The sequence below is a fragment of the Amia ocellicauda genome, chromosome 17 (assembly GCF_036373705.1).
Source record: "Amia ocellicauda isolate fAmiCal2 chromosome 17, fAmiCal2.hap1, whole genome shotgun sequence".
Taxonomy (NCBI): Eukaryota; Metazoa; Chordata; class Actinopteri; order Amiiformes; family Amiidae; genus Amia; species Amia ocellicauda.
The window spans coordinates 14,066,251-14,090,877 of record NC_089866.1 but is presented as its reverse complement, the minus strand read 5'-3'; the positions used below and the strand labels follow the sequence as shown (position 1 = coordinate 14,090,877).

The 24,627-nt window shown below is 38.1% G+C and overlaps 2 protein-coding genes across 2 annotated transcripts in view; one reads left to right on the top strand and one right to left on the bottom strand.

Annotated features, from left to right (window-relative positions):
* The window catches only part of mmd2a (monocyte to macrophage differentiation-associated 2a), a 43,431-nt gene extending 38,161 nt beyond the window's left edge, over positions 1-5,270 (bottom strand). The window contains exon 1 of the mRNA XM_066689325.1: positions 4,925-5,270. The gene's annotated coding sequence lies outside the window, so the exon portion shown is untranslated. The remainder of the gene's footprint in view (positions 1-4,924) is intronic.
* Positions 5,271-12,110: 6,840 nt separating this feature from the next.
* On the top strand, positions 12,111-22,984 carry wipi2 (WD repeat domain, phosphoinositide interacting 2). The gene is made up of 12 exons (XM_066688940.1): positions 12,111-12,380; positions 14,086-14,168; positions 15,163-15,332; positions 15,641-15,737; positions 16,234-16,331; positions 17,331-17,423; positions 18,293-18,363; positions 18,761-18,868; positions 19,334-19,498; positions 19,835-19,942; positions 20,284-20,381; positions 20,705-22,984. The coding sequence occupies exons 1-12, from the start codon at positions 12,307-12,309 to the stop codon at positions 20,815-20,817; spliced, it is 1,278 nt and encodes a 425-aa protein (XP_066545037.1). The 5' UTR covers positions 12,111-12,306; the 3' UTR covers positions 20,818-22,984.
* The last annotated feature ends 1,643 nt before the right edge of the window (positions 22,985-24,627 follow it).

Sequence of the window (24,627 nt, the reverse complement as noted above, 5' to 3'; positions counted from 1 at the left end):
AGTTATATTCATGTACAGTACATGAGGTTGATAGTGTTATGTGTGTTAGCTCAATAAAATGCTCTTTGATATAGTTCATACATCTATTTTTAGGTTTCTCAGAGCTTTTCTTTAAACGTATTAATCAAATTGCAGTAACAACAAAAAATAATCACAATTAGTTTCTAATTGTCTAATTAGTGTTGTGGCTACAGTGACACCTGGAGGATAACAATTGAAATACAGGTTACAAAGTCAAGTCACGATAATCACAATGCCCTATCAATAATTAACACTTTGCAGGTTTCCATGAAGTACATAATTTATGCCATAATTTAAGTTAGTTTTGTGTGTGACATATTTTCTATCTAGAACAGTCCCAGTTTTTAGTAGCCAGACACTGCTGAGAAGGCCCAGCCTTCAATGACACCAAATCCATACTAAGGTTTGCTCTGAATAACTGACATTGTCAGTAGAATGGGCCATACTGAAGAGCTCAGAGACAATCAATGTGGCACCATCTTAGGATGCCACCTTTACAATAAGTCAGTTCGTCAAATTTCTACCCTGCTAGAGCTGCCCCGGTCAACTGTAAGTGATGTTATCGTGAAGTGGAAACGTCTAGAAACAACAGCTCAGCTGCAAAGTGGAAGGTCACAAGTGAGTAACACGTAAGAATCGTCTGTCCTCAATTGCAACAATGACTACAGAGTTTCAAACTGCCTCTAGAAGCAACAACAGCACAATAACTGTTTGTCAGGAGCTTCATGAAATGGGTTTCCATGGCCGAGCAGCCACACACAAGCCTAAGATCACCATATGCAATGCCAAGCTTCGGCTGGAGTAGTGTAAAGCTTGCTGCCAATGGACTCTGGAACAGTGGAAACACGTTCTCTGGAGTGATGAATCACGCTTCACCATTTGGCAGTTGGACCGACGAATCTGGGTTTGGCGGATGCGAGGAGAACGCTACCTGCCCGAATGCATAGTGCCAACTGTAAAGCTGGTGGCGGAGGAATAATGGTCTGGGGCTGTTTTTCATGGTTCGGGCTAGGGCCCTTAGTTCCACTGAAGGGAAATCTTAACGCTACAGCACTCAATGAAATTCAAGATGATTTTGCGTTTTCAACTTTGTGGCAACAGTTTGGGGAGGCCCTTTCCTGTTTCAGCATGACAATGCCCCTGTGCACAAAGCGAGGTCCATACAGAAATGGTTTGTTGAAATTAGTGTGAAAGAACTTGGTTGGCCTGCACAGAGCCCTGACCTCAACCCCATCGAACACCTTTGGGATTAATTGGAACGCTGACAGTTTAATTGAAAACAAATTTACAAACAAAATGATGCTGCTTTCATTTAACACTGATTAATTAACCAAATCGTACCTCAGATATGTACATAGTTGATGTAGTACTTGATGTACAGTACTGTGCAAAAGTTTTAGGCAGGTGTAAAAAAATGCTGTAAAGTAAGAATGCTTTCAAAAATAGGCATGTTAATACATTATATTTATCAATTAACTAAATGCAAACTGAGAGAACAGAAGAAAAATCTACATCAAATCAATATTTGGTGTGACCACCATTTGCCTTCAAAACAGCATCAATTCTTCTAGGTACACTTGCACACAGTTTTTGAAGGAACTCGGCAGGTAGGTTGGTCCAAACATCTTGGAGAACTAACCACAGTTCTTCTGTGGATTTAGGCAGCCTCAGTTGCTTCTCTCTCTTCATGTAATCCCAGACAGACTCACTGATGTTGAGATCAGGGCTCTGTGGGGGCCAAACCATCAGTTCCAGGACTCCTTGTTCTTCTTTACACTGAAGATAGTTCTTAATGACTGTCGCTGTATTTTCCGGGTTGTGGTCATGCTGCAAAATAAATGTGGGGCCAATCAGATGCCTCCCTGATGGTATTGCATGATGGATAAGTACCTGCCTGTACTTCTCACCACAGAGGAGACCATTCATTCTGACAAAATCCCCAACTCCATTTGCAGAAATGCTGCAAGGCACTGATTTGTGTACCACTCTCCAGCCCTTCGGCAAACAAACTGCCTTCTGCTTGGCCTTGTTTCCACGTAGGAGGTATGGCTTTTTGGCCACAAGTCTTCCATGAAGGCCACTTCTGACCAGACTTCTCCAGACAGTAGATGGGTGTACCAGGGTCCCACTGTTTTCTGCCAATTCTGAGCTGATGGCACTGCTGGACATCTTCAGATTGCGAAGGGAAGTAAGCATGATGTGTCTTTCATCTGCTGCAGTAAGTTTCCTTGGCCAACCACTGTGTCTATTGTCCTCGATGTTGCCCATTTCATTGTGGTTCTTCGAAAGAGTTTGGACAGCACATCTGGAAACCCCTGTCTGCCTGGGAGAGACCTTGCTGATGCAGTATAACTGCCTTGTGTCTTGTTGCTGTGCTCAGTCTTGCCATGGTGTATGACTTTTGACAGTAAACAGTCTTCAGCAACCTCACCTTGTTAGCTGAGTTTGGCTGTTCCTCACCCAGTTTTATTCCTCCTGCACAGCTGTTTCTGTTTCAGTTAATGATTGTGTTTCAACCTACATATTGAATTGATGATCATTAGCACCTGTTTGGCATAATTGTTTAGTCAAACACCTGACTATATGCCTACAAAATCCCTGACTTTGTGCAAGTGTACATAGAAGAACTGATACTGTTTTGAAGGCAAAGGGTGGTCACACCAAATATGGATTTGATTTAGATTTCTCTGCTGTTCACTCACTTTGCATTTAGTTAATTGATAAATATAATCTATTAACATGTCTATTAACATATTTCACACCTGCCTAAAACTTTTGCATACTGAAGAAACTTTTATTTTGCTCAAAAAAATTAAAATATGTAAAACTGTAAGACTAATAACACTACACAGAACAACATATGTTTTACAAATAAAGGCTTTTTCTTAAAAACAACAATGATCACATAATTTCACATCCTTCTAATTGTAATATTGTGCATCCTCATTAGATGTTGATGACAATAAGAATATGCTTCCTGTAGTCTTTTATACGGTTCTGATATGTCTCAGGAGGAATTTCTGACCACTCCTTCTGGTAAAATGTACCCAGCTCCCTCAGATTTCTTAGTTCTCTCTATTGACCTGCTTTTCTGAGTTCAAACTAAATGTTTTATCAGATTTAGTTCTGGAGATTGTGATCGCCAATTAAGAACATTGATTTTGTGTTCACATAACCATTTATTTGTAGACTTGGGTGCATGCTTTGTATTATTATCATGTTGAAATGACCAAGCTTCTTAGCAGAGGGAACCAATTTTCTAAGAGACTAAAATGTCCTGGTATAAGCTATATCTTTCCCTCAATTCTAACAAAGGCACCAGGACCAGAAGATGTAAAACACCAGAGCAAAACAGAACCACCTCCATGTTTAATGTTTTTCTCAACATGAGAACTTCACCTTTCAGTGCAAAACATAATGCTGATGAGAAAATCTGAAAAGCTCAATTTTTGTTTCATCTGGCCAGAAAGCACACTCCCAAGTGTCACTGATATGCAGTTTGACAAATTCAAACCCCTGCTTTTTGTGTTGTGCTGCCAGAAGAGGGTTATTTATTGCAGCTTTGTTATTAACACCAGATTCATGCAGCTGATGTTAGATGATACTTCTTCAGACATTGTATCCTGATGATGCCAGACTCTCTTGGAGATCTCCTACGATTGCACTTTGGTTTGCCTATGAAATCACTTTTCTCACAGCACATAGTGGTAATATTGTCTTGCATGCGCTTCCTGATAAGGTAGCGACTGGTTCAGTATCCTTGAACTTCTTGATGATGGATGCTATAGTGGAAACTGGTAGGTTCAGTAGTATAGTAATTGTACATATTTTCAGTTATTTGAGAAAAACAAATATTGCACACAGTTAATAATTCATCTTCAGTTACATAATCTATTTATTACAATTTATCAAGGACATTAATACATTTGGAGGCTGCTGGATGTGAAAACTGAATGTAGGTCAGTCCCACAATGAAATAAAAGTAGGTGGCTTTTTTATATTTTGGGCAGCTGCCCAGATGACATCTCAAACTCATGGGAAAGCCCAGTGCCCAGTTTCTTTCTCTATTATAATACATGTTGATACAATTTGAGATACTCATATAATACTTGATCATAGAGTATGCTTTTATTTGTATAAATCAGTCAGTAATTCAGCACGCCTGTCTTGACAATTGTTGAAAACATTTGAAATTCAGAGACCACTCTAGTATTTGCTACGTATATAAGCAACAGATGTAAAACAGACAAAACAACTGGGGTGAAATGATCGTTCATATCTGGTTTTCTTAAAATCCATATTGCACTGGAAAGTCTGGAAATACATATTTGTGCGATATGGTCCTTAGCTGATATATACCATGCAGAAAACGCCTCATTTATTTATATATTATATGCATGTATTTGGATGTGAAAAGTTGTTCTGTTCATTCCAGAAAGTATCAACTGGGAGGGAAAAAAGATTCGTCCGCCAATACGAAAGCTTTGGTCCTCAGATGGGCGAAACGGACATCAATAATTAACTGCAAGACCCAAAATGTATGCATTTAAAAATACGCCCAAAACAAGACAAAGGGGAGACAGATAGATTCGTTTAACTTTGCAGTCATTGAACGAATACTTAAAACATTGCGTTACATTTCCGTGGACAACATACACATTACATGTCTGATACGCAAACCAATGTTACGAAATTAGAAGCAGATTCTGTTTGAATTTTGTGTTTTCCGCCTACAAAACCAACGGCTTTCAATCCACGCCATTCGCTATTGAGACATTAAAGAGACGCAAACCGTCATTTGGGGGCGAACAGAAAAGCCCAAAAAACAACAACACTAGAAAGTATTTGAAGCATCTTCCTCTTGCTCGAGCCCAGAAACAGTAGGAAAAAATGTAACACTTACCGTATCAGATTCATTTAAAAGGGGCTATTATAATGCAACAGTTGGAGACGATGCTGAAAAAGAAATCGAGGTGTCTTCCTGTAGTTGTCTTTTTATGGATTTCCGTAGTAGCCCGGTTAATAATATTTAATAAACTGAGGACAATAGAAGACAGTTATCGTTCTGAGACCATATAGGCTAAAATGAATCATAATAGTCTGATCAATGACGGCTGCCACCTGGTAATAGTCGTCCTACGATTGTGAAATAATATAACCTACATAGTAAGAGGGATACAATAAAGATGAGGCAGGAGCATGTTGTTATGGTCGATCTGAACACGCATCCGCTGCTGTCAGTGCACAGCGTCGAAAGAGGCAGCTCGCAGTACTGCCAGTGCTAGTGGAGGGGTTTGACAAAGGCAGTGCCTTGTATAATAATCCAAGGAATCAGTCTTTCGTGATCTGTATATTGAAATAAAGACGTGTAAACGCCTTATTGCCTGGAGCAACTGGATTTTATATAGTTCTTGGGAAAATAAGTTTTGATGTATGGAACAATATACAATGAAAAAGAAAAATACTGTTTTGAACATTCCAAGTGTGTGTCACAAAACGGTGAACTGAAAAAATATCAATCATATGCTTCATATACATAATTGCAGTTTATCTTAACAATTACTTCAGCTTCTTAACTGCTACCTCTTTGACCAACTGTCTCATACCAAGAGTTGTACATTTCCTTGCAAAATAATCACTTGAATAAATCATTTAAATATGTTTGAAATTTAGATATAAAACAATGTGTGAGTATTTATTTCTCTTTTTTAAGTACTGGTTTACAAACAATATCAGGAGTAAAATAATTTGAACATGTTGAATGTGTTAAATTTGGTCACAAGAACATGTATGTGAACAGTTTTTTTGTACAAATAAATACAAAAGTTGACTATTAATATTGTATACATCAAATGCATGTCAAAAGTAGTAACATTTTTCCAAATGTATTTCTACTTTGATTACATAGAAGAGACGTTTCCTGTCGCTGCAATCTCTTACTTGTTAGAATTGAGGGATGGATGGATTTCAAAACCTGCTGCACTCTTGTCAAGAAACTGAAGCTTGGTACAAAATGGAATTTCCAGTATGATAAAGATCCAAAACACTACAGCTTCTGCAACTGCTATGGAGGCTTCCAAATGTATTCTGTTTCTATGGAGTACAGAAGGAGGATGCACAATGAAGCAATAGCAGTAGACTTCATCCTCATGGTCAAAGTCAGAGACCTGTCCAAACATTTTAGGCAAAGTGTCATTAACCTGCATAAACTGGGTGGTGGCAATAAATAAATTATATATATATATATACACTCACCTAAAGGATTATTAGGAACACCATACTAATACTGTGTTTGACCCCCTTTCGCCTTCAGAACTGCCTTAATTCTACGTGGCATTGATTCAACAAGGTGCTGAAAGCATTCTTTAGAAATGTTGTCCCATATTGATAGGGTAGCATCTTGCAGTTGATGGAGATTTGTGGGATGCACATCCAGGGCACGAAGCTCCCGTTCCACCACATCCCAAAGATGCTCTATTGGGTTGAGATCTGGTGACTGTGGGGGCCAGTTTAGTACAGTGAACTCATTGTCATGTTCAAGAAACCAATTTGAAATGATTCGACCTTTGTGACATGGTGCATTATCCCGCTGGAAGTAGCCATCAGAGGATGGGTACATGGTGGTCATAAAGGGATGGACATGGTCAGAAACAATGCTCAGGTAGGCCGTGGCATTTAAACGATGCCCAATTGGCACTAAGGGGCCTAAAGTGTGCCAAGAAAACATCCCCCACACCATTACACCACCACCACCAGCCTGCACAGTGGTAACAAGGCATGATGGATCCATGTTCTCATTCTGTTTACGCCAAATTCTGACTCTACCATCTGAATGTCTCAACAGAAATCGAGACTCATCAGACCAGGCAACATTTTTCCAGTCTTCAACTGTCCAATTTTGGTGAGCTTGTGCAAATTGTAGCCTCTTTTTCCTATTTGTAGTGGAGATGAGTGGTACCCGGTGGGGTCTTCTGCTGTTGTAGCCCATCCGCCTCAAGGTTGTACGTGTTGTGGCTTCACAAATGCTTTGCTGCATTCCTCGGTTGTAACGAGTGGTTCTTTCAGTCAAAGTTGCTCTTCTATCAGCTTGAATCAGTCGGCCCATTCTCCTCTAACCTCTAGCATCAACATGGCATTTTTCGAGTTCAGGAGATTGTCTTGACCAGGACCACACCCCTAAATGCATTGAAGCAACTGCCATGTGATTGGTTGGTTAGATAATTGCATTAATGAGAAATTGAACAGGTGTTCCTAATAATCCTTTAGGTGAGTGTATATATATATATCAACAAGCTGAAACTACCAGTTTCCACTATAGCATCCATCATTAAGATGTTCAAGGCTTCTGGAAGAGTTGCTTCCTTGCCAGGAAGAGGATGCAAGAAAATATTATCACTAGGTGCTGTGAGAAAAGTGGTTTGGGATCTCAAACCCAAGGAAAATGGTTGGAGATCTACAAGAGAGCCTGATATCATCAGGATAATGTCAACACTGTACCATTCAGCATCAGTAGCGTAAATCTGGCAAGAAAGAAGCCTCTTCTGACAGCACAACACAAATGATCTATTTCAATGATACCCGGGGATTATGATTTATGATCAGATAAAATAAAATTGCTTTGCTGACATGCTCATCTGCATTATGTTTGGTGTCAAAAGGTGAAGCTCATTCTCTTTGTGCAATACTGAGCTTGATTGTTTTGGATCTGGGGTTGTTTTACATATTCTGGTCCTGGTGCTCATGTTAGAATCCAGAGAAGGATGGATTCAAGCATGTACCAGGACAATTTGCCAAAAACTTGGGTCCCTCTGCTAAGAAGCTTAACATTGGTCAAATTGTAACATTGAATGTATTTATTTTGTACTTTATTTTGTTGGGGGAGGGGGGGGATATCTTGAATAATTATTTGTGTGATTAAACTCTGAATCTTAATACATCCACATGCCCATACAATTCAATGCAGCATGATATGTACATCTCACACACAGGTTGCAGGTCAATTAAATTAAGTTCTGCAAAATATTATACCAGCTTCACAAATCTTATTGAAATTGCAATGCAATACACCTGTGGCCCCACGGAACGCCATTTCGACTTTCACTTCTCCAGCACGCTCTATAGAGTAAGTGTTATTCATGTGTATTTTATGGTTTTGCAATAAGATTTAAGGTAAATTGGTTGTTCCTTCACTCACCAGAATAACAAAATCTTACAAAATGTATCTGTTAATAACTTTATTCTGAAAAGGTAATTTTCTTTATTGGAAAGCATAATACACCCCTACTATTGCTCTTCAAGCCCTCTACTGGTGAAAGACCTTTGTTCATAGAAATGTATTCTAATACAAATGATGGCTTTGTTTTTCCTTATTTTTGGTGAGGCATCACTTTCATGGAAAGAAATTGCATGGAATAGCAATTACTATTTAACTATTTACTATTTTACTATTTAACAGATTCAGTATGAAATACAAATCCAAGGCCTAACATATAGCAGCAATTATGGTGGTTTATCAAGTATGGCATAGTACAGCCCAAAAATATAGCAAATGTATCAGTTGGGTTGTGACAGATGTATATCACATTGTATGATATATACTAGAGCAGTAAATTAAAATGGGATGTGGAAACAAGGTCCACATGGGATGGGTTTGGAGCCAAAGCCACAATGGCTGATACCACCAGGTTTCCCCAGATGTCCCAAAAAACATTGTTTCCTTTTAGGAACAAGAAGAGAGAACACATAGAACAAGCTGAAATGTCATGGGCCCAAGGCACTTATATTTTACATCACAGCGAATTGAAATTAACAATATTAAGACATAACATGACCTAGTTAAAGCATAACAGGTTTAATTTCAGTAGGATAAAGACATTTAGGCAGAGTTTTCTTTTTTAATGCAAAATGGCTTCCAAGACAGGTGACTAAATGACTCGCATTGAACAATATCAAAAGTAACAAGTAACAAGGTATTTTGCACTGATTTTCACTTCCATAATAAAAGTGGTTTTGAAATTTTTTTAATATATACAGAACCACAACATGCCAATCTAACCATGATCAAACCATAAGCAATTCAAGTGGTTTCAGTTTGTGATTACAGTTACTATAGATATCAAATCATATACGAGATTGAATGAGTGTATCATATAATTTCACAGATTTATAGAGCAACATTTGCCCACAGCTGACATGTTTTTATTGCAGCAACTTGATTTTATATAGCTTCAGAGTGGACCATACCATGTATATTGTGAAGGATCAGCTTCCCTGTACTACCTAAACCCAGAAACACACACCCCCAGGTATAGGCTGAAACACCATGGCATGTATTTACTGTAAACAAAAACAAACAAAAACCTAACCCATCTCTGGGTCCTCCAATATACACAAATTGAATAAACTCACCAGGGACCGTTACATCTGTTTACCCTGGAAAAACACTTTGTTTTCTCTTTCCTCACATTCTCCTTTGTTCCCCATGTGCCTTTATGTCCATGAAGACCATCCCACAACAACCAATTACACCCTGAAGAGGCTCTACCAAACATGACCGCCTTGACTACAGCCTTCTTACCTAAGATGTAGTGCACCTTCCTCAACCCCTAGAGTCGTAGAACCTCCCAATTCACACCTAGGAATGTACACTCCATCAGAATATGTATACCAAGTTCCACTGTAATCCAACAAACAGTTTCAGAGAAGGATTGGTTGGGAGACATTTAAAAAGAAGAAACATGGTCACCAACCATGTGGCCAATCATCTTCCTTTGAACGAAGCTAAAAATGTGTCATAAGGCAACAATATGCAGTAAATTCCATATGGTTTCTGCAAGTAGTTTTAGAGTAGAAGATTTTTGTAAAAAACAAATACACACAAAAATCCAACATGGTTACCCAACCATATGACCAAACTGTGAATGCTTAAATGTTGGTATAAGCTCTTAGCTGCAGTTCCTTTTAATATCAGGTGGTAAACGATGTTTCATAAATTTAATATATCGTTACACTGAGGAGGCAGGCAACAGGTTGTAAGGCAACAATACACAGAAAGTTTCAGATGCATGCTGCTAGTTGTTTTAGAGAAGGTTTTCCTGTATAAACCATGATGGCCATTTGACTTACTTTATCTTCTCTAGTTTCAAACTGCTTCAATCTACAAAATGGTTTACACAATCAGAAACACTTTACAATAATGAGCACAAATTCTTAATTAAATACTGTACACCAGCCATAACATTATGAACCACTGACAAGTGAAGTGAATAACACTGATAATCTTGTTATCATGGCACCTGTCAGTGGGTGGGATATATTAGGCAGCAAGTGAACATTTTGTCCTCAAAGTTGATGTGTTAGAAGCAGGAAACATGGGCAAGCGTAAGGATCTGAGGACTTTGACAAGGGCCAAATTGTGATGGCTAGACGACTGGGTCAGAGCATCTCCAAAACTGCAGCTCTTGTGGGGTGTTCCCGGTCTACAGTGGTCAGTACCTATCAAAAGTGGTCTAAGGAAGGAAAAGCAGTGAACCAGCGACAGGGTCTTGGGCGGCCAAGGCTCAGTGATGCACGAGGGGAGCGAAGGCTGGCCCGTGTGGGCCGATCCAACAGACGAGCTACTGTAGCTCAAATTGCTGAAAAAGTTAATGCTGGTTCTGACAGAAAGGTGTCAGATCAACTCAGATCAATTTCTCTGTCTCACCTAACACCAATATCAGATGTTTGGTTGTGATAGATTAGACCCTCCCAGATCCCATCAAGTACAGTGTGCCCTGCCAATCAATACATCCAATAAAACTACATGTATATATTGCTCTGTATCTTTGCCATTTATTTAAGAGTCGCTTTGTTACTTCATGAGTGATAGGTGGCTCTTCCCATGCATGCATTGAATAAAATATCTGGAGCTGAAAATCACCCTGAGTCCTGATTCTCTGTGGATAAGGGAGAGTAAATCCACTAAACTACTCTTAACATGTTTACAATCTGGTCCCCTAAAAAAATAGTTGAAAAGCCCTGATGTAACCACACAATATGCTTCAAACTTCACAAGTATCATCACAGAAAGCAGACTTTTCAGATTCAGCCTGCTCAAATCACAAGTGTCTGACATACCACAAATACAAGCATCACAAATGCTGTTATACTAAAGAAGATGCCCACATGCCAGTAAGTCAGTCATAGTGTCGGGAGTAGGTTAATCAGCATCCTTGCACATTGTTTAGCTAAATTGTTTCATGGCAATATCACTGGTTTGGTAAAACTACTAGCAAGATTAGATTTCTAGAATAGAAACTTGTATTTTTACATAGAGCTTTGATATATAGATTTATATTTCAGGAATGTATACATCATAATTCAAAACCATATCCACAAAAGCAGGTTGATAACATTAGTGAAGTAGTGTAGCTGAACAGACGATAAATCAAATGGTTCATCACTGTAACCAGTCTTATTTTCATAAATACACTGCACAAACAGTTACATAATGAGATCAGTAAAACAGCAGGCAGAACAGGGAGAAGGCATTTGAGTAAGCTACACTGCATCATAAACTTTTCACAAATGAACTGCAGGTTTATTTATCATGCAACATAATCTTATAATTTATACATTACATCGGTGCATGGACGCCATAAGATTTAAGCCTAGACCAAAACAAAACTTTGAAATAAAAGAGTGGGCCGTCTTAAAAATAAATGATAATAGGCTATACGGTTTTAGACTCAGCACAATTTTACACTAGGATGACCTGTGCTTGCATTAATCGCTGCTGTTCCTGCAGTGGACGCTTCCACAGAGATGGCGCTGTGCTGCGGCTGAGCCGGCAGAGAAGCTCACAAACCCTCCCAATGGGGGAAACTGGGAATACAATACGCCGTTTAATGGGGTAGACTTATATGTGCAGACAATGAGCATGCTCAAATCAGTCTTAAACCAAAACACCAACGAATGCAAATAACGACATATGTTGGGTAACACACTGACAGCCTAAAATTCAGCGCAGGAAAATAGCCACCTAAATCAAAAACAGACGCATATTTTCCAAAACTATCCTCCCCTTCGACCTGGTAGTTGTTGAGTCCAGAGTACACCGCCCCAGCTGCGCATGCGCGGCGAGAGAAAGCAACAGCGTTGGAGCAAAACAACAACAAACGTTGGAACAAGGGGGCAAGGATGCGGCGATGATGTGTATCGATTAGTAATACAGGCAGGATTGTCAATTCCCAGACCCCGATTGCTGTGATTCCCGACGATATTATATCTGTAGATGGTGTCGTGCCCATGAACCTGGCCAGTCAGAGCGGGGAGGCCGGCTGCAGCCAGCTCCTCTTCGCCAACTTCAACCAGGACAACACGTAAGGAGGAACAGGGGGAGGGGGTCTCGGAAAGATCGGGGATCGGGAGGCCTAGTGTCGTGAAGTCGTGTAGTTGTGGCAGCTGGGGTCGCTGAGGGTGCAGACGTCTTATCTGCTATAACGATGAAAGTAAAAGTAAAATGCAACACTGGCTCGTCTGTCTGTCGAGAGGTTCATAAGACTGATCGCGCACTGCCCTGCATGGTGTCGCATTGTCGGGAAATCTGACAATCACTCTCTTATGTCAAATAAACCCCCCGAAGCGATGACAGTCCTTACGAAGGAAAGAGAAGAGCGTATTAATGTGTTTTCTGTTAACGTTAGTGTCGGGAGAGGTGTCTGTCCGCTAGACTGTGATGACCCAACGGCAGAAATGACAAAGCACGTTTTCATAACGTGCAGTGCCGTTATTGTGCTTATGGGCTTCAGCCACAATTAAACACACACAATATACAGTTGGGATCTGGAAAAACAGAAATAAATCTCATGGGTAATTTTAGTAGTATATTTTGGGACGGAATAGTCATCTTTTAACATTTCCCAGACAGACATTTTAAAGAAAAGCTGCAGACGAAACGAAACTTGCCAGTGCAGCCGAGCAGCAACAAGTCATCTGAGAGAGAGACGAGACTTTTAATAGCTTGTGGAGTTTATTTGAGCAATACCAGGTGAAATGAGTTCCATCATATACTCAGTTTATAGTTTGTTTTAGACCAAGTAATAATCTGTGCTTGTTACATAATAAAGTCAGCCGCACTTACATGAGGTTACACATTTTTTGAGACAGAGTCACGTTTTGGGTGACCTTTGTTTTGGTCGGTTAGCTATGGCTCTCGGTTGTGCTGGGCGGAATTGCTCTACTTTATAATACGTGTTTTATTCCAATATATCCGTATATTGTCAACGTGGTTTTGGGATAGAAAGAGGAAGTTCCCCTATCCTTTGTGTTGGTCTTAATACAGACTGACGTTGTTTTATAATGAGTTTTAAAAGTGTTAAGGAAAATCATGTGTATCCTTATTATGACGCCAGTTGTAATGGTTGTAAGCCTGTGAGTTTGTTTATTTGCATATGTTCCTAATACACTTTGAAACTGATCCTACTTGATCACTGTATAGCGTTACAACTGTAGACGTCATTATTTAGGGAGAGCTTCTCTGTCCCCCAAGATTCCTGTGGTTTTAAACATTCATGTGTTCATGGTTTTCTGTTTTTTATTATAAAGCAGAATTCAAGCTATTTCCTTTTACACAGTAGGCTCTGCTAGAAAGCAGTTGCCATGATTGAAAATGTAGATTGCAGCAAATGGCACATGGTGGCAAAGCTGGACCTATTTTTGTCTCTAATGACCTCTTGGAGGAACCGAAAAATTGAGAAATGAAAGCTATACATGTGAAATGGAAAAAACAAAATGTCTGTAATTTAAAAAAACAGGATCACTTTAATTCCATCTATCTGAATAAAAAACAGGTTAATTTCCCTGGGGAAAAAATGATATCTGCTCCTGTGGTATCTTTTCAGTTTGGACACACCTCATGAGTTCTGGTTATTGGAAAGGTAGTTCAACTTGGGAAAAAGTGATCTTAGAGTCGCATTATTAATGTATTAATATATGTATTTTGTTAAAGTTATGACTGGCGCAGTGAGTGAGTATGGGGTTTGCTCAGCCCCTCTCCTGGTTCATATATTTTATTTCCCTTCGCAGGTCCTTAGCTGTTGGCACTAAATCTGGCTATAAGTTCTTCTCTTTGTCTTCAGTGGATAAACTAGAACAGATCTATGAATGCAGTAAGTAGTACTATGCTCCTTATTATTCCATGTTTTATTTTGTTTATGTTGTTCTAAGCAGATTTGTCTTCTGTGCATTTAAAGTGTGTTACTTTATACCACAATATACATTTTATACCTAATATATATTGGACTATAATATATTAAAATGCACGATCTGGTGAGGAACATTTCAACAGTTCTGTTTGGTTTCATTATCTGTTTGCATCACAATGGTTGAAAATATTATCTTGCACTCCCAAATGCTTTTTCATGTTAAACTAGGAAGTAGGCAATTTAATGTTCAATGTTTGTCTTATTAAGCATTGTTCAGCCATTTTAATTGTGTACTTCACATTCTGAAATAAGAAGAGACAGAATATACATTTGTGAAGTTTGACATTCAGACAAAGCTTTGTGGTGGATTGAAACTAATTTTGTCTACATGCCGAAACAAATCTCAAGGGAGTTAATTCAGATTTCTGCTGTAATATTTATAACTTAAAATAGAAAGCAGGTGAATCTGAAAAATCTGGAATCTAAATTTCAGTAGGTGTTAGAAAATGTTGCTGTGGCACACTGTGGGAGATGTCAGTGAAAAACAGCAGTTGTCCCAAATGTCAAGCATGTATTTATTATGGTTATCAAATATTTTTCTAGTTTGACATTTCAAGATTCAGTACAGAGTTTAGAATAATGATTTAGTTTATTTTTAAGTTAAATAAATTAAAAAGATGGCATGTCAATGAATGGGATTAATATATTATTTAAGCATTTAAATAAAAAAACTTGACAATAAATACATTGCATGCATGCATTACTGTGTAATTTTAGTTTGAATTGACAAAATAATTGCATTGGTAAAATGCATGTAACTAAGAGATGGATTTGATTTACTTAACGTAACATTTTGTTTTCATTCTGATTGTTTCCTGGCAAGCTTGTATTTCAGAATTATTTCCTCCTTTATATTTCCAAAGTCAACACCACAAATCACTTTTTGTTTCCCCTGTAGCTGATACCGAAGATGTATGCATTGTGGAAAGACTTTTCTCCAGCAGTCTCGTTGCTATTGTCAGCCTTAAAGCGCCCCGGAAGCTCAAAGTGTGTCACTTTAAAAAAGGAACAGAGATCTGTAACTACAGCTATTCTAATACTATTCTGGCTGTTAAGCTCAACAGACAGGTAAATGTCACATACTGAGATGTTTATTTATTCTGTATTTAAGACCATTACAGTGTTAATGAAGTTAATATATTAACCATGTTTTGGAGTGTGGCATCCATATTGTTGATCGTTTTCTGTTTGTTGTTCTGGGGTATATACACAGTGTAACTATTTTTGAGATTCTACTTTTTGATCTTTGGATGAAAGTGTAACATATCACCATATTACCAAAATTGATCAGTGTCTCTCCTGAGTGTAATGAAAAATACATTTGATTGCTCTGGAATGATGAGTTTTCTGAATTGTGTAACTCCTTGTTTTTATAGAGGCTAATAGTATGTCTGGAAGAATCTCTTTATATCCACAATATCCGGGATATGAAAGTCCTGCACACCATAAGAGAGACCCCTCCTAATCCTTCAGGTATGGATTTAGTTTTCTTTATGTGAAATACAGAGTGTTTAAAGAGAAAGTCAATTTTGTATTGGGGGTGGGCATGAAATAAAGGCAAGCTGCTTCCATCTCATAGTTTGACACTTGTATTCTAGTCTTCTACATGTGAGAAGAAGTGTGACCCAAGGATTAAGTGCACATTAAATACTGATTTCATCCAGTAGTTTTTAGTGGTTGTTGGAACAGCCTATATATAACACCGCAAAAGACAATTTAAGCAAAAGCAATAACAGAATAGACATTATATTATATGCAACAATACAGAATCGAATTTGGCAAATATAGAAATAGAGAACCAGAGAATAACCAGTTTAATTTCCTGTCTGTCTGCCGTTTATAAGACGATTATTAGAAAATTGAGATTGATCATGAGAGTTACTCTTAGCATGCTCATGCACAGGAGGTCATCAGTAGCTTGTTTCTAGGTTACAGATCAAATTTATAATGCAAAACATCTCTTCCTTAGGCCTTTGTGCACTTTCAATTAATAATGACAATTGCTACTTGGCATACCCTGGGAGTGCGACTATAGGAGAGGTGCAAGTTTTTGACACAATAAATCTGGTAAGGAATATTTTATTTATTAATTTGGGATTTTTAATGTGGACGTGATTAGGATTTTTCATATGTGTTCATATATAATTCAGTACTTTGCTGGGGCTGGTTCAGCCAGTAGAGGCCTTCACTTGGACTGCAGCTGGCCCCTTATATTATGCAGCTGGTTGGTTCAAATAGGCTATCAGGCAAAGGTGGATTCCTCAAGAACCTGAGTGCTGCCAAGCTTGGGTAACCTTAAAGTTGGCCGCCTTGAACCGAATGCTTTGCCTTCTGAGGGATGTTTCAGGCCTCTGTCTTAGATTTTGGGCTGCAAGCTTGCTATGTTAAAATATGCAGATGGCTGTACAGTGCAAATCCACATGGGATCTCCGGCACTTTGCTTACAGGACTGATCGTAAAAAGTAAAAAGACATTGCTTTTAATATTTGGGAATTAGGGGGATATATGTAGCCTTCTAAAATTGATAGTTACTGAGTGGCCTTCCACAATATTTATGGTGTATTAGTATGTGGTAGTGCTGTAACCTGTCTTCAGTTGAATAGACTTTTATCACTCTGTAGTAAAGCTGAGGTTGTTGTACGATTGAAGTGTAACAATGTTTGGACACTATAACAAACCATTGTTTTTAGAAAGATTAAGCAAGAGTATTCTTCCAAACCTTGAACTTTTACATTCTAGCTTGCAATGGAATACTACAGTAGATTAATGAATACAAAATAATGTTTAGTTACCTCTATTGTTTCAAAAACCTACCTTCAAATCTTCATATTTGTATTGTATTTTGTTTTGTTTATGCTTATGATGTTTATGATACACAGTTTGAAAAGAAAATGTATACAAATGTAATATAACAAGCTAATCAAACAGTTATGTGCCATTTAAAAACGAATAATGGTCTTATGTTGAAGGGGCAATCACTGTGTTTACATTGTTTAAATGTAGAACAGTAAAATATGACTCTATGAGCTATGAGCGGTTTGGTAACCCAGCAGTTCTGTCTTGCAGCGTGCTGCTAATATGATTCCAGCTCACGACAGCCCCTTGGCAGCACTGGCGTTTGATGCAAGTGGCACCAAACTTGCCACAGCCTCTGAGAAGGTACAGACACGGAGATTTGACCTGTAACCATCTTAATTATTCTGCAAGTCGTCTTTGTTTTGTTGAATGTTGTCAACGTTTTACAGGAGGGCATTACTATGTTCTTTTTACTTTTCATAATTTTTACATTACGGTTGCAGTGTCAGAAAGCCACACCCAGAAACAAAAAAGACAAATGCCCTGTTTCCTTATACAAATCAAAAGATTTGTGGAACTGAGGTTTATATTTTGTATATTTAAAGTGGATTCAATAAAGAGCAAAAAGCAGGATCTCCAAAAAGTTAATTATATAATCACACATAAAGCTACAGTTCCTACTTTTCTACTGCTTTGCTAGCATACCTGTTATATTTATTTCCATTGTTTACATTCTTATAGGTTTTAACAATGTCTATTTGTATGCAGTGCAGCAGATTATGTCCTTGATAGTGTTGTTTCACATCACTGGAATGCACACAGGCAGATTTTTTGAGGACACAGCAAATATGTTAAAAATAAAAAATAAAAATGACTTGTTCAATTGTTCGGTGTTCTAATGTATAACATGCTTGTTGCATTATTATCTATCTATCTATCTATCTATCTATCTATCTATCTATATATCTATCTATAGGAGGTGAGTTTTCACTGTTAAGTAAAATCTACAGATATTTGTCCAGTGAATTGAGGCTGAGACTTAATTAAACACAAGCTGAACTGGGAGATCAAACTAAACAAAAGGCTGACAGGCTGAGCTCATCACTGTACCACACTTCCATTTTAAAGTTGCAGACCATTGCCTAAAAGGATATGACAGGTGGTGCACATGTCCAGCGGTGTCTCTGTGTGCTTGTGGACGGGTTCATTGTCTCACCATTTGCTCTCCCCAGGGGACTGTGATCCGAGTTTTCTCCATTCCAGAGGGACAGAAGCTGTTTGAGTTCAGGAGGGGAGTGAAGAGGTGGGCAATTGTTCCTGATCACTCTGTTCATTGTTTCAATTAAGTGGGCATTTCAAGGATGAAGAAGACATTGACAGGGAGACAGATTAGTATAAATTATGCAAATATTAATAACACAGTATGTACAATGTAAAATATGAGGCGTGCCTAAAAGTGGAAAATGGCGCATTACCATGACCTATAAAGATTTTCTGGATACCGACACTTTGTAATTAAGAAATTTTGTTACTGAGCCAAATTAATTAATTTAATAAGTTTTGTATATTATTATTATTATTATTATAGTTTTTTTTTAATTGCAGACTTACAACAACAAAACACATATTACAATGGTTGGACACTTTCTCAAGGTAGTGTTTAGAAGTCTAGTATATTAAAAAAACATTTTGTGTTCCAGGTGCGTTAGCATCTGTTCTCTTGCATTCAGTATGGAAGGACTATTCCTGTCTGCCTCCAGCAACACTGAAACAGTTCATATCTTCAAGCTGGAAACTCAGAAAGAGAAGTGAGTCTGTATTACGGGATTGTACAGGATTTGGCAGATGGAGATATCTCTGTACTTATCTCTCTCCATGCATCATCTGTAGAATTCACCATATGTGGGTCATGAGAGAGACTGTGGGTTAAGACCCCTGTTAAATTGCTGAAGCCATTGCTTTTTAGATGGATTGCTTCCAGATGTGAGTCTGATATGGCTAGATTAGAGGCAATTGGAGGAACATCTGGCATTCTCATCCCTTTATTATTCAAAAATAACTAATTGAACCAAATGGGCGTCTGTTTAAATATCTTTACAAGAAGTATTGACTTTTCTAAGAAGGGACAATTTAATTCCTACTGAAGTTTTATGTGGATTTTACCACATTTATTTAAGCTGACAAGAAGGATTTGAATAGTCGGTTTATTTCCTTTTTTAATGGCTTGAATAGTTTGTTTAGCTTGACCTTCAGCATCATCCTTTCCCATGCAGGCCACAAGAGGAACCCACAACCTGGACTGGCTATTTTGGAAGAGTGCTGATGGCCTCTACTAGTTACTTGCCATCCCAAGTCACAGAAATGTTCAACCAAGGCAGGGCTTTTGCCACTGTTAGACGGCCATTTTCAGGGCACAAGAACATTTGCGCACTTGCAACGTGAGTAAAGATAAAATGTGTGGGCTGTTTTAGTTTAATATGGAGAAATCTGTAGAATTGTGCTTTTGTTTGAGAATGCTTATATGGTGGTATAAATGCAGAGGCAATTTGTGTTTTGATCTTCCTGCCACTTTTGCCCGGGTATGTCCTTGCCACACTCTGGATTGACTTTTTTAGCCTCGGACCCACAGGGTACAGAGCTCAGTTTACATCTGCATTTACAAGGTCATCCAATCGGCCTGGCATTTACAAGGTCATCCAATCGGGAGCAATGACGTTGTGTGCTGAAATTGTATTGATTGTCATGACAGTGTTGTTCTGTCTGTTGTTTGTCAGAATCCAGAAGATACCACGTCTCTTGGTGGCTGCAGCGGATGGTTACCTTTACATGTATAACCTGGACCCCCAGGAGGGGGGGGAGTGCACACTAATGAAGCAGCATAAGTAAGACACTGAAAATCTCCCTCTTTCAGCTCCACTTTATACTCCACTGTATTACAAAACAGAAAGGTGTATGATTTCCTCAAACACTGATGTGAAGTCTGTTTAGTGATGCAATTTTTACTTTTGTAGATCACTGTTTCTAAAGAATCTCTGAAATTCTAAAAAGTTTCCCCAAATAATGACTTTGCTTGTGTCAGGATATCTTGCATCATTTAAAAGTTCACTTATGACCAGCGTAGGCGGGTCTGGTAGGAGCTATTTGGTTATGAGTGTAATCTTATTTTATTCAGAGCTCTGCATGAAATCTGAGTTTGTATTTGTTTGATTTGCTTCCTCTTTAGGTTGGATGGCAGTGTGGAGCCAACCAATGAAATGCTTGAACCGACACCACATGACCGTCCACTCGTAGCACAAACCTACAGTGCTGCTGTGGCCAAAGGTAGTACAGTTTACCCAGTGACCTTTGTATCTGATCTGTGTCCTTCCATCTTTAAGCAGCTGCAGAGGTTCTCCCCACACAGTACTTGGTTTCCATCCTCCAGTATCTCATTTCTAGTCATGTGCTAGTTTGGGCAACGGTTTCATTCTTAAAGCTCACAGTGTTGACATTGTTTTCCTGTGAATGATAGTTATATACAAGAATAATTCACAGTTTATTCTCTGACCTGGGCCATTTCTTCTGATACATTACAGAAGATAGATTTGCTAATAAGTAGAATGTAGAATTAAATTAAACCTTTCCTATTTGTCTGACCACTCTAGGCTACTCTGAAGACCAGGGAGCGGTGGGAGGCGCTGGCATAGAGGACGACATGAGCTCCCTGCGGCTCGACGAAGAGAACGAACAACCTCCCATGATCCTCCAGACCGACTGAGCGAGCATCGGCCCTGTGGACTCGGTATTGGAGCTGGGGAGCTGTGTGACATTGTTGAGGAGATCTCTCTTGCTGTGCTGCTACGAACTTGTAACAAAGTGGAAGAGAGATGAAAGGAGCGAGAGTTTTAAAATGAGCCTAGCTGTAGCCTAATTCTATCTATAATGATAAATATATATATTGTTTTTTTGATTTTTATTTTTTTCCCCAGTGGCTTTTAAATCTTGCGAAACTTATACTTAGCTGTACTTTGTTTTCTGCTTAAAAAAATAAAAATAATGTATATGAAGCTGCGTGGCACAGCTTATGAGCCTCTTAGCTTTGCATGTATACATGTGCCAAGTATAGGATTGCTAGAAGATACTTTATTTGCATTCACGTTTGATGGCTTCAGACGTACGGTGGACCCTACTCTAACAGCAGTCAAAAGTTTTGTTTTGGTGTACATTTTTGGCGAGAATGAGTAAAGGCATAATGTGCCAGCTTTACAGTGTACAAAGTCATGTCCCCATAATCTCCTATTTACATTCAGATGGGAAATATCTCTTCACTACTTCTGTGGATGTTCTTTAAACTGTAGGTGGAAAACAATCTCTGACAAAGCATGAACAACAAACATGATGGCGCTGCTGTGCAGCTGCGTAAACAGGAAAGATTTGCAGATTTCACCCTTTACTAGACACACTTCAGGGACGTGATGCCTTGAACCCCACGAGATGCTGTTTATACCTTTAAAATGGATGCCGATGACATTTCTGGTTGCGTTTATCCCAAAGAAATTGGCACAGACTATTTTTTTGAAGGATAATCTAATATTATATTTAATTTCTGTTTAGCATACTGTTATTTCTTTGCTTATTGCAGCTGTTACTCTACCCTGTGCTTTTTATTACAAGGAATGTTGCTCACATTTTAAACTGTCATCTTGCCCACAAAGACCAAGAAAACATGTTTGGTTCTAGCTTTCTGTAGGGCTTCATTACCTTTTTTGCTTTTATTATTAATGACTCCTCTTTGAAAATAATCTGTTTTCAATGAACAGATCAGTTGTGTGCAAACTGAGCGGGTGAAAAGCTGCTACCTTGATTATAAGTGAAGCTTAATGTTTTACTGAAATAAATAAATTTAGTCCTCAGTACTTCTTTCGCCTGACATAGATTTCATGTAATGTATTGTAGGTGCATTATTTGTAATAATACAGTGAACGATACATCATATTTCTATGAACATTTATGGCTGTTTAAGTGTTCTCTGGCAGTCAAATACAGTACAGATATAACAAATCCCCCCAGAATGTCAGGTGTCTGCTGGAAAAAATTAAAATTAAGTAGGAAAATGTGTCTCTCTATATAAAAAGAAAACCTCATGAATGCCAAAATTAAACTTGTATTCAGTATTTACTTTGTAATGCTTTTTTTTTTTTTTCACCCCATATTTTGAAAATGTAATTAGATTGTACTATTTAACTTCTGATGTAACAAAAGGAAATTATTAGAACTGGGATCGTTTGTGTTAGGTACAGACATGATGTCATATCAAAAGGAAAACATCTGTGAAGTGGCTGTGAAAGGGAAACCGCGCCAAGCCAGAATGACTTACATTTGTTAATGAAAGATAAGTGCTGTATTTACATGCACGATTTCATTGGCCACGTTGTCTTCATGTGTAAAGTCAGACTAGTTTCATCAAGGGTGTCTATGAGGGAATCTACTAATCCTCACGAAACTGTTCAGCACAGTAATGTGATTTTGCTCATGCCAGGAAGCTCGCTCAAAATCCATCCATTAAATTGCTCTCGGAAGAATCTCCCTGGAGGTGTTCCATTTTTAAGGAGGCATCAGTAGGATGTGTTGACATCATGCCAAGTTTCATTAGGTCAAAAGTTTGTCTTCAGTTGTGAGTTTGTCTTCTAGAAGGAGACTGTTCTGGAAGAGCTGCATATAGGTTGTATAGGCTGTATAGGTTGGTCTGTTTTAGTTTATTTGATGAAAGATGTCTATGTAATGTTTTATTTTCCCAACTTGGGAATAACAAGGCATTTACTTTAAAGGTCAGGTGTCTGCATCTCTTAAACTCACACACATACTTTAATATTTGAAATCATTTCTATGCGCAGTGTAGAACTGTTTTTGAATTCCTTTCACTGAATAAAAATATATTCTCAGAATTACCCTTTCTTTGCCTGATGTGTAGGAGTAACCTGGACATGTCTCGTCGATGCCTATTCTTGCTTTTCTTGGCTCTGTTCAGGCATTGGTAGAGTTCTTTGTCTTTTACATTGATATTGTCTCTGTACAAATTACAATTTTCAAAACAATTGGGTATCTTATGTGTAAAGTACAATCAAGGGGATAAGGGTGTATTTTAGAGTTAAACTCCACCTGCTGGTAAGGTTATAGCAGTTGTTACACAAACAGGTCAGCTTCAGAAAACATTCTCGGCACTAGCGTGTGTGCGCTAAACAACAGTTTAGGTTTCTCATGGAGGAAATTTGCAAATATTTCCCTTTTCACTTTTTTTTTTGTTACTTAAAGCAAACCTAAAGCACACTGAAAATATTGAGAATTATCCTCATTAGTCATAATATTCAGTATATTAATTTTCTAAAGTATACTTCTAATTTATTTTTTTGGTACTTCATCTATGTAAAGCTGTATGTAATGTACTGTTTGCAATTCAGATGTGGGTTCCAAAGTCACACTGAAGGCTTTTCAGATTCATCTTAATATCTTAAGGGGCATAATGTATTTTTTTTTTTTTTTTATCATGCAGCCAATGGATTATTCAGTGCTAATCTGCCATAATAGCATTTTCTATTGATTTTTGTACCAAATGTGAATTGTTCCTTAGACTGACAAATGAAAGACAGAAATGCCTTTGAAAAATAAACAGAACTTCATGTATGTCAAAGCTTTCTCTTCTGCTGTAGATAACATTTGTTTTTGACTGGTATACACTGATGTAGAATTTTCTACAAATGGGGGGTTTGTTTAGCATTGAAACTAGTACTGTTGGAGAACCCAATTGGTACAGTTTACATGCTGACAAAAGGGGTACTTTGTAATCAGTTAACCAGTAATGAATGTCATAAAGTTGTTTGGTAAAGACCAAAATAATTTTTCATAAAATGAGGGAAGGTGGGACACATTAGTTGATGGTATGCCCTGTTTAACTTTTTTTCTTTTTAATCTTAAATTCTTTGTAATGTTTCACAGGGCAGTGCATTCATGTCTCACTACAGAGTGTAGGATAACCTTGGTATTGCAGCCAGTATTGCCTACGATTCTTGGGAATACAGCTAGTTTCTTATTAAATATGTCCTCTGGGCAAAGAATGTGAATCCAGGGCATCTTGCTAACTGTTTTAAGCCTTAAAACATGCAGTTGCTAGGCGTCAGTGGCCGAGGTGGTATTTTAGGTTTGTTGCCACTGCATTTTTATTTGTGTATATTTAAATTTAATGGAAACGCGCTGTATAAACTGTCTAGATTATTTCCACTGCACTACTTGTGAAAGAAAATGAAAGCCTGTTCATTCAAGTAAAAAACAAACATTCCACAGAATGAACTGTCAAAATCATACCACACTAGATGTTTTTTTATGTAAATAAAGCTGAGTGTGTTAACAAAAATATGGTCATTCTTGTATGCATTTCAGCTAAAGTGCTATCTGCAGTGTACAGGTATAGGTGTATAATGTCCAGCAATCTGTATGGATGAATACATGTACAACCTCAGCTGGATAAAATCCTTTAATGTTGAACCCTAGTCAAACCTGAATTAGGATTTTGTTTTCAAAAACAGACCAGAAG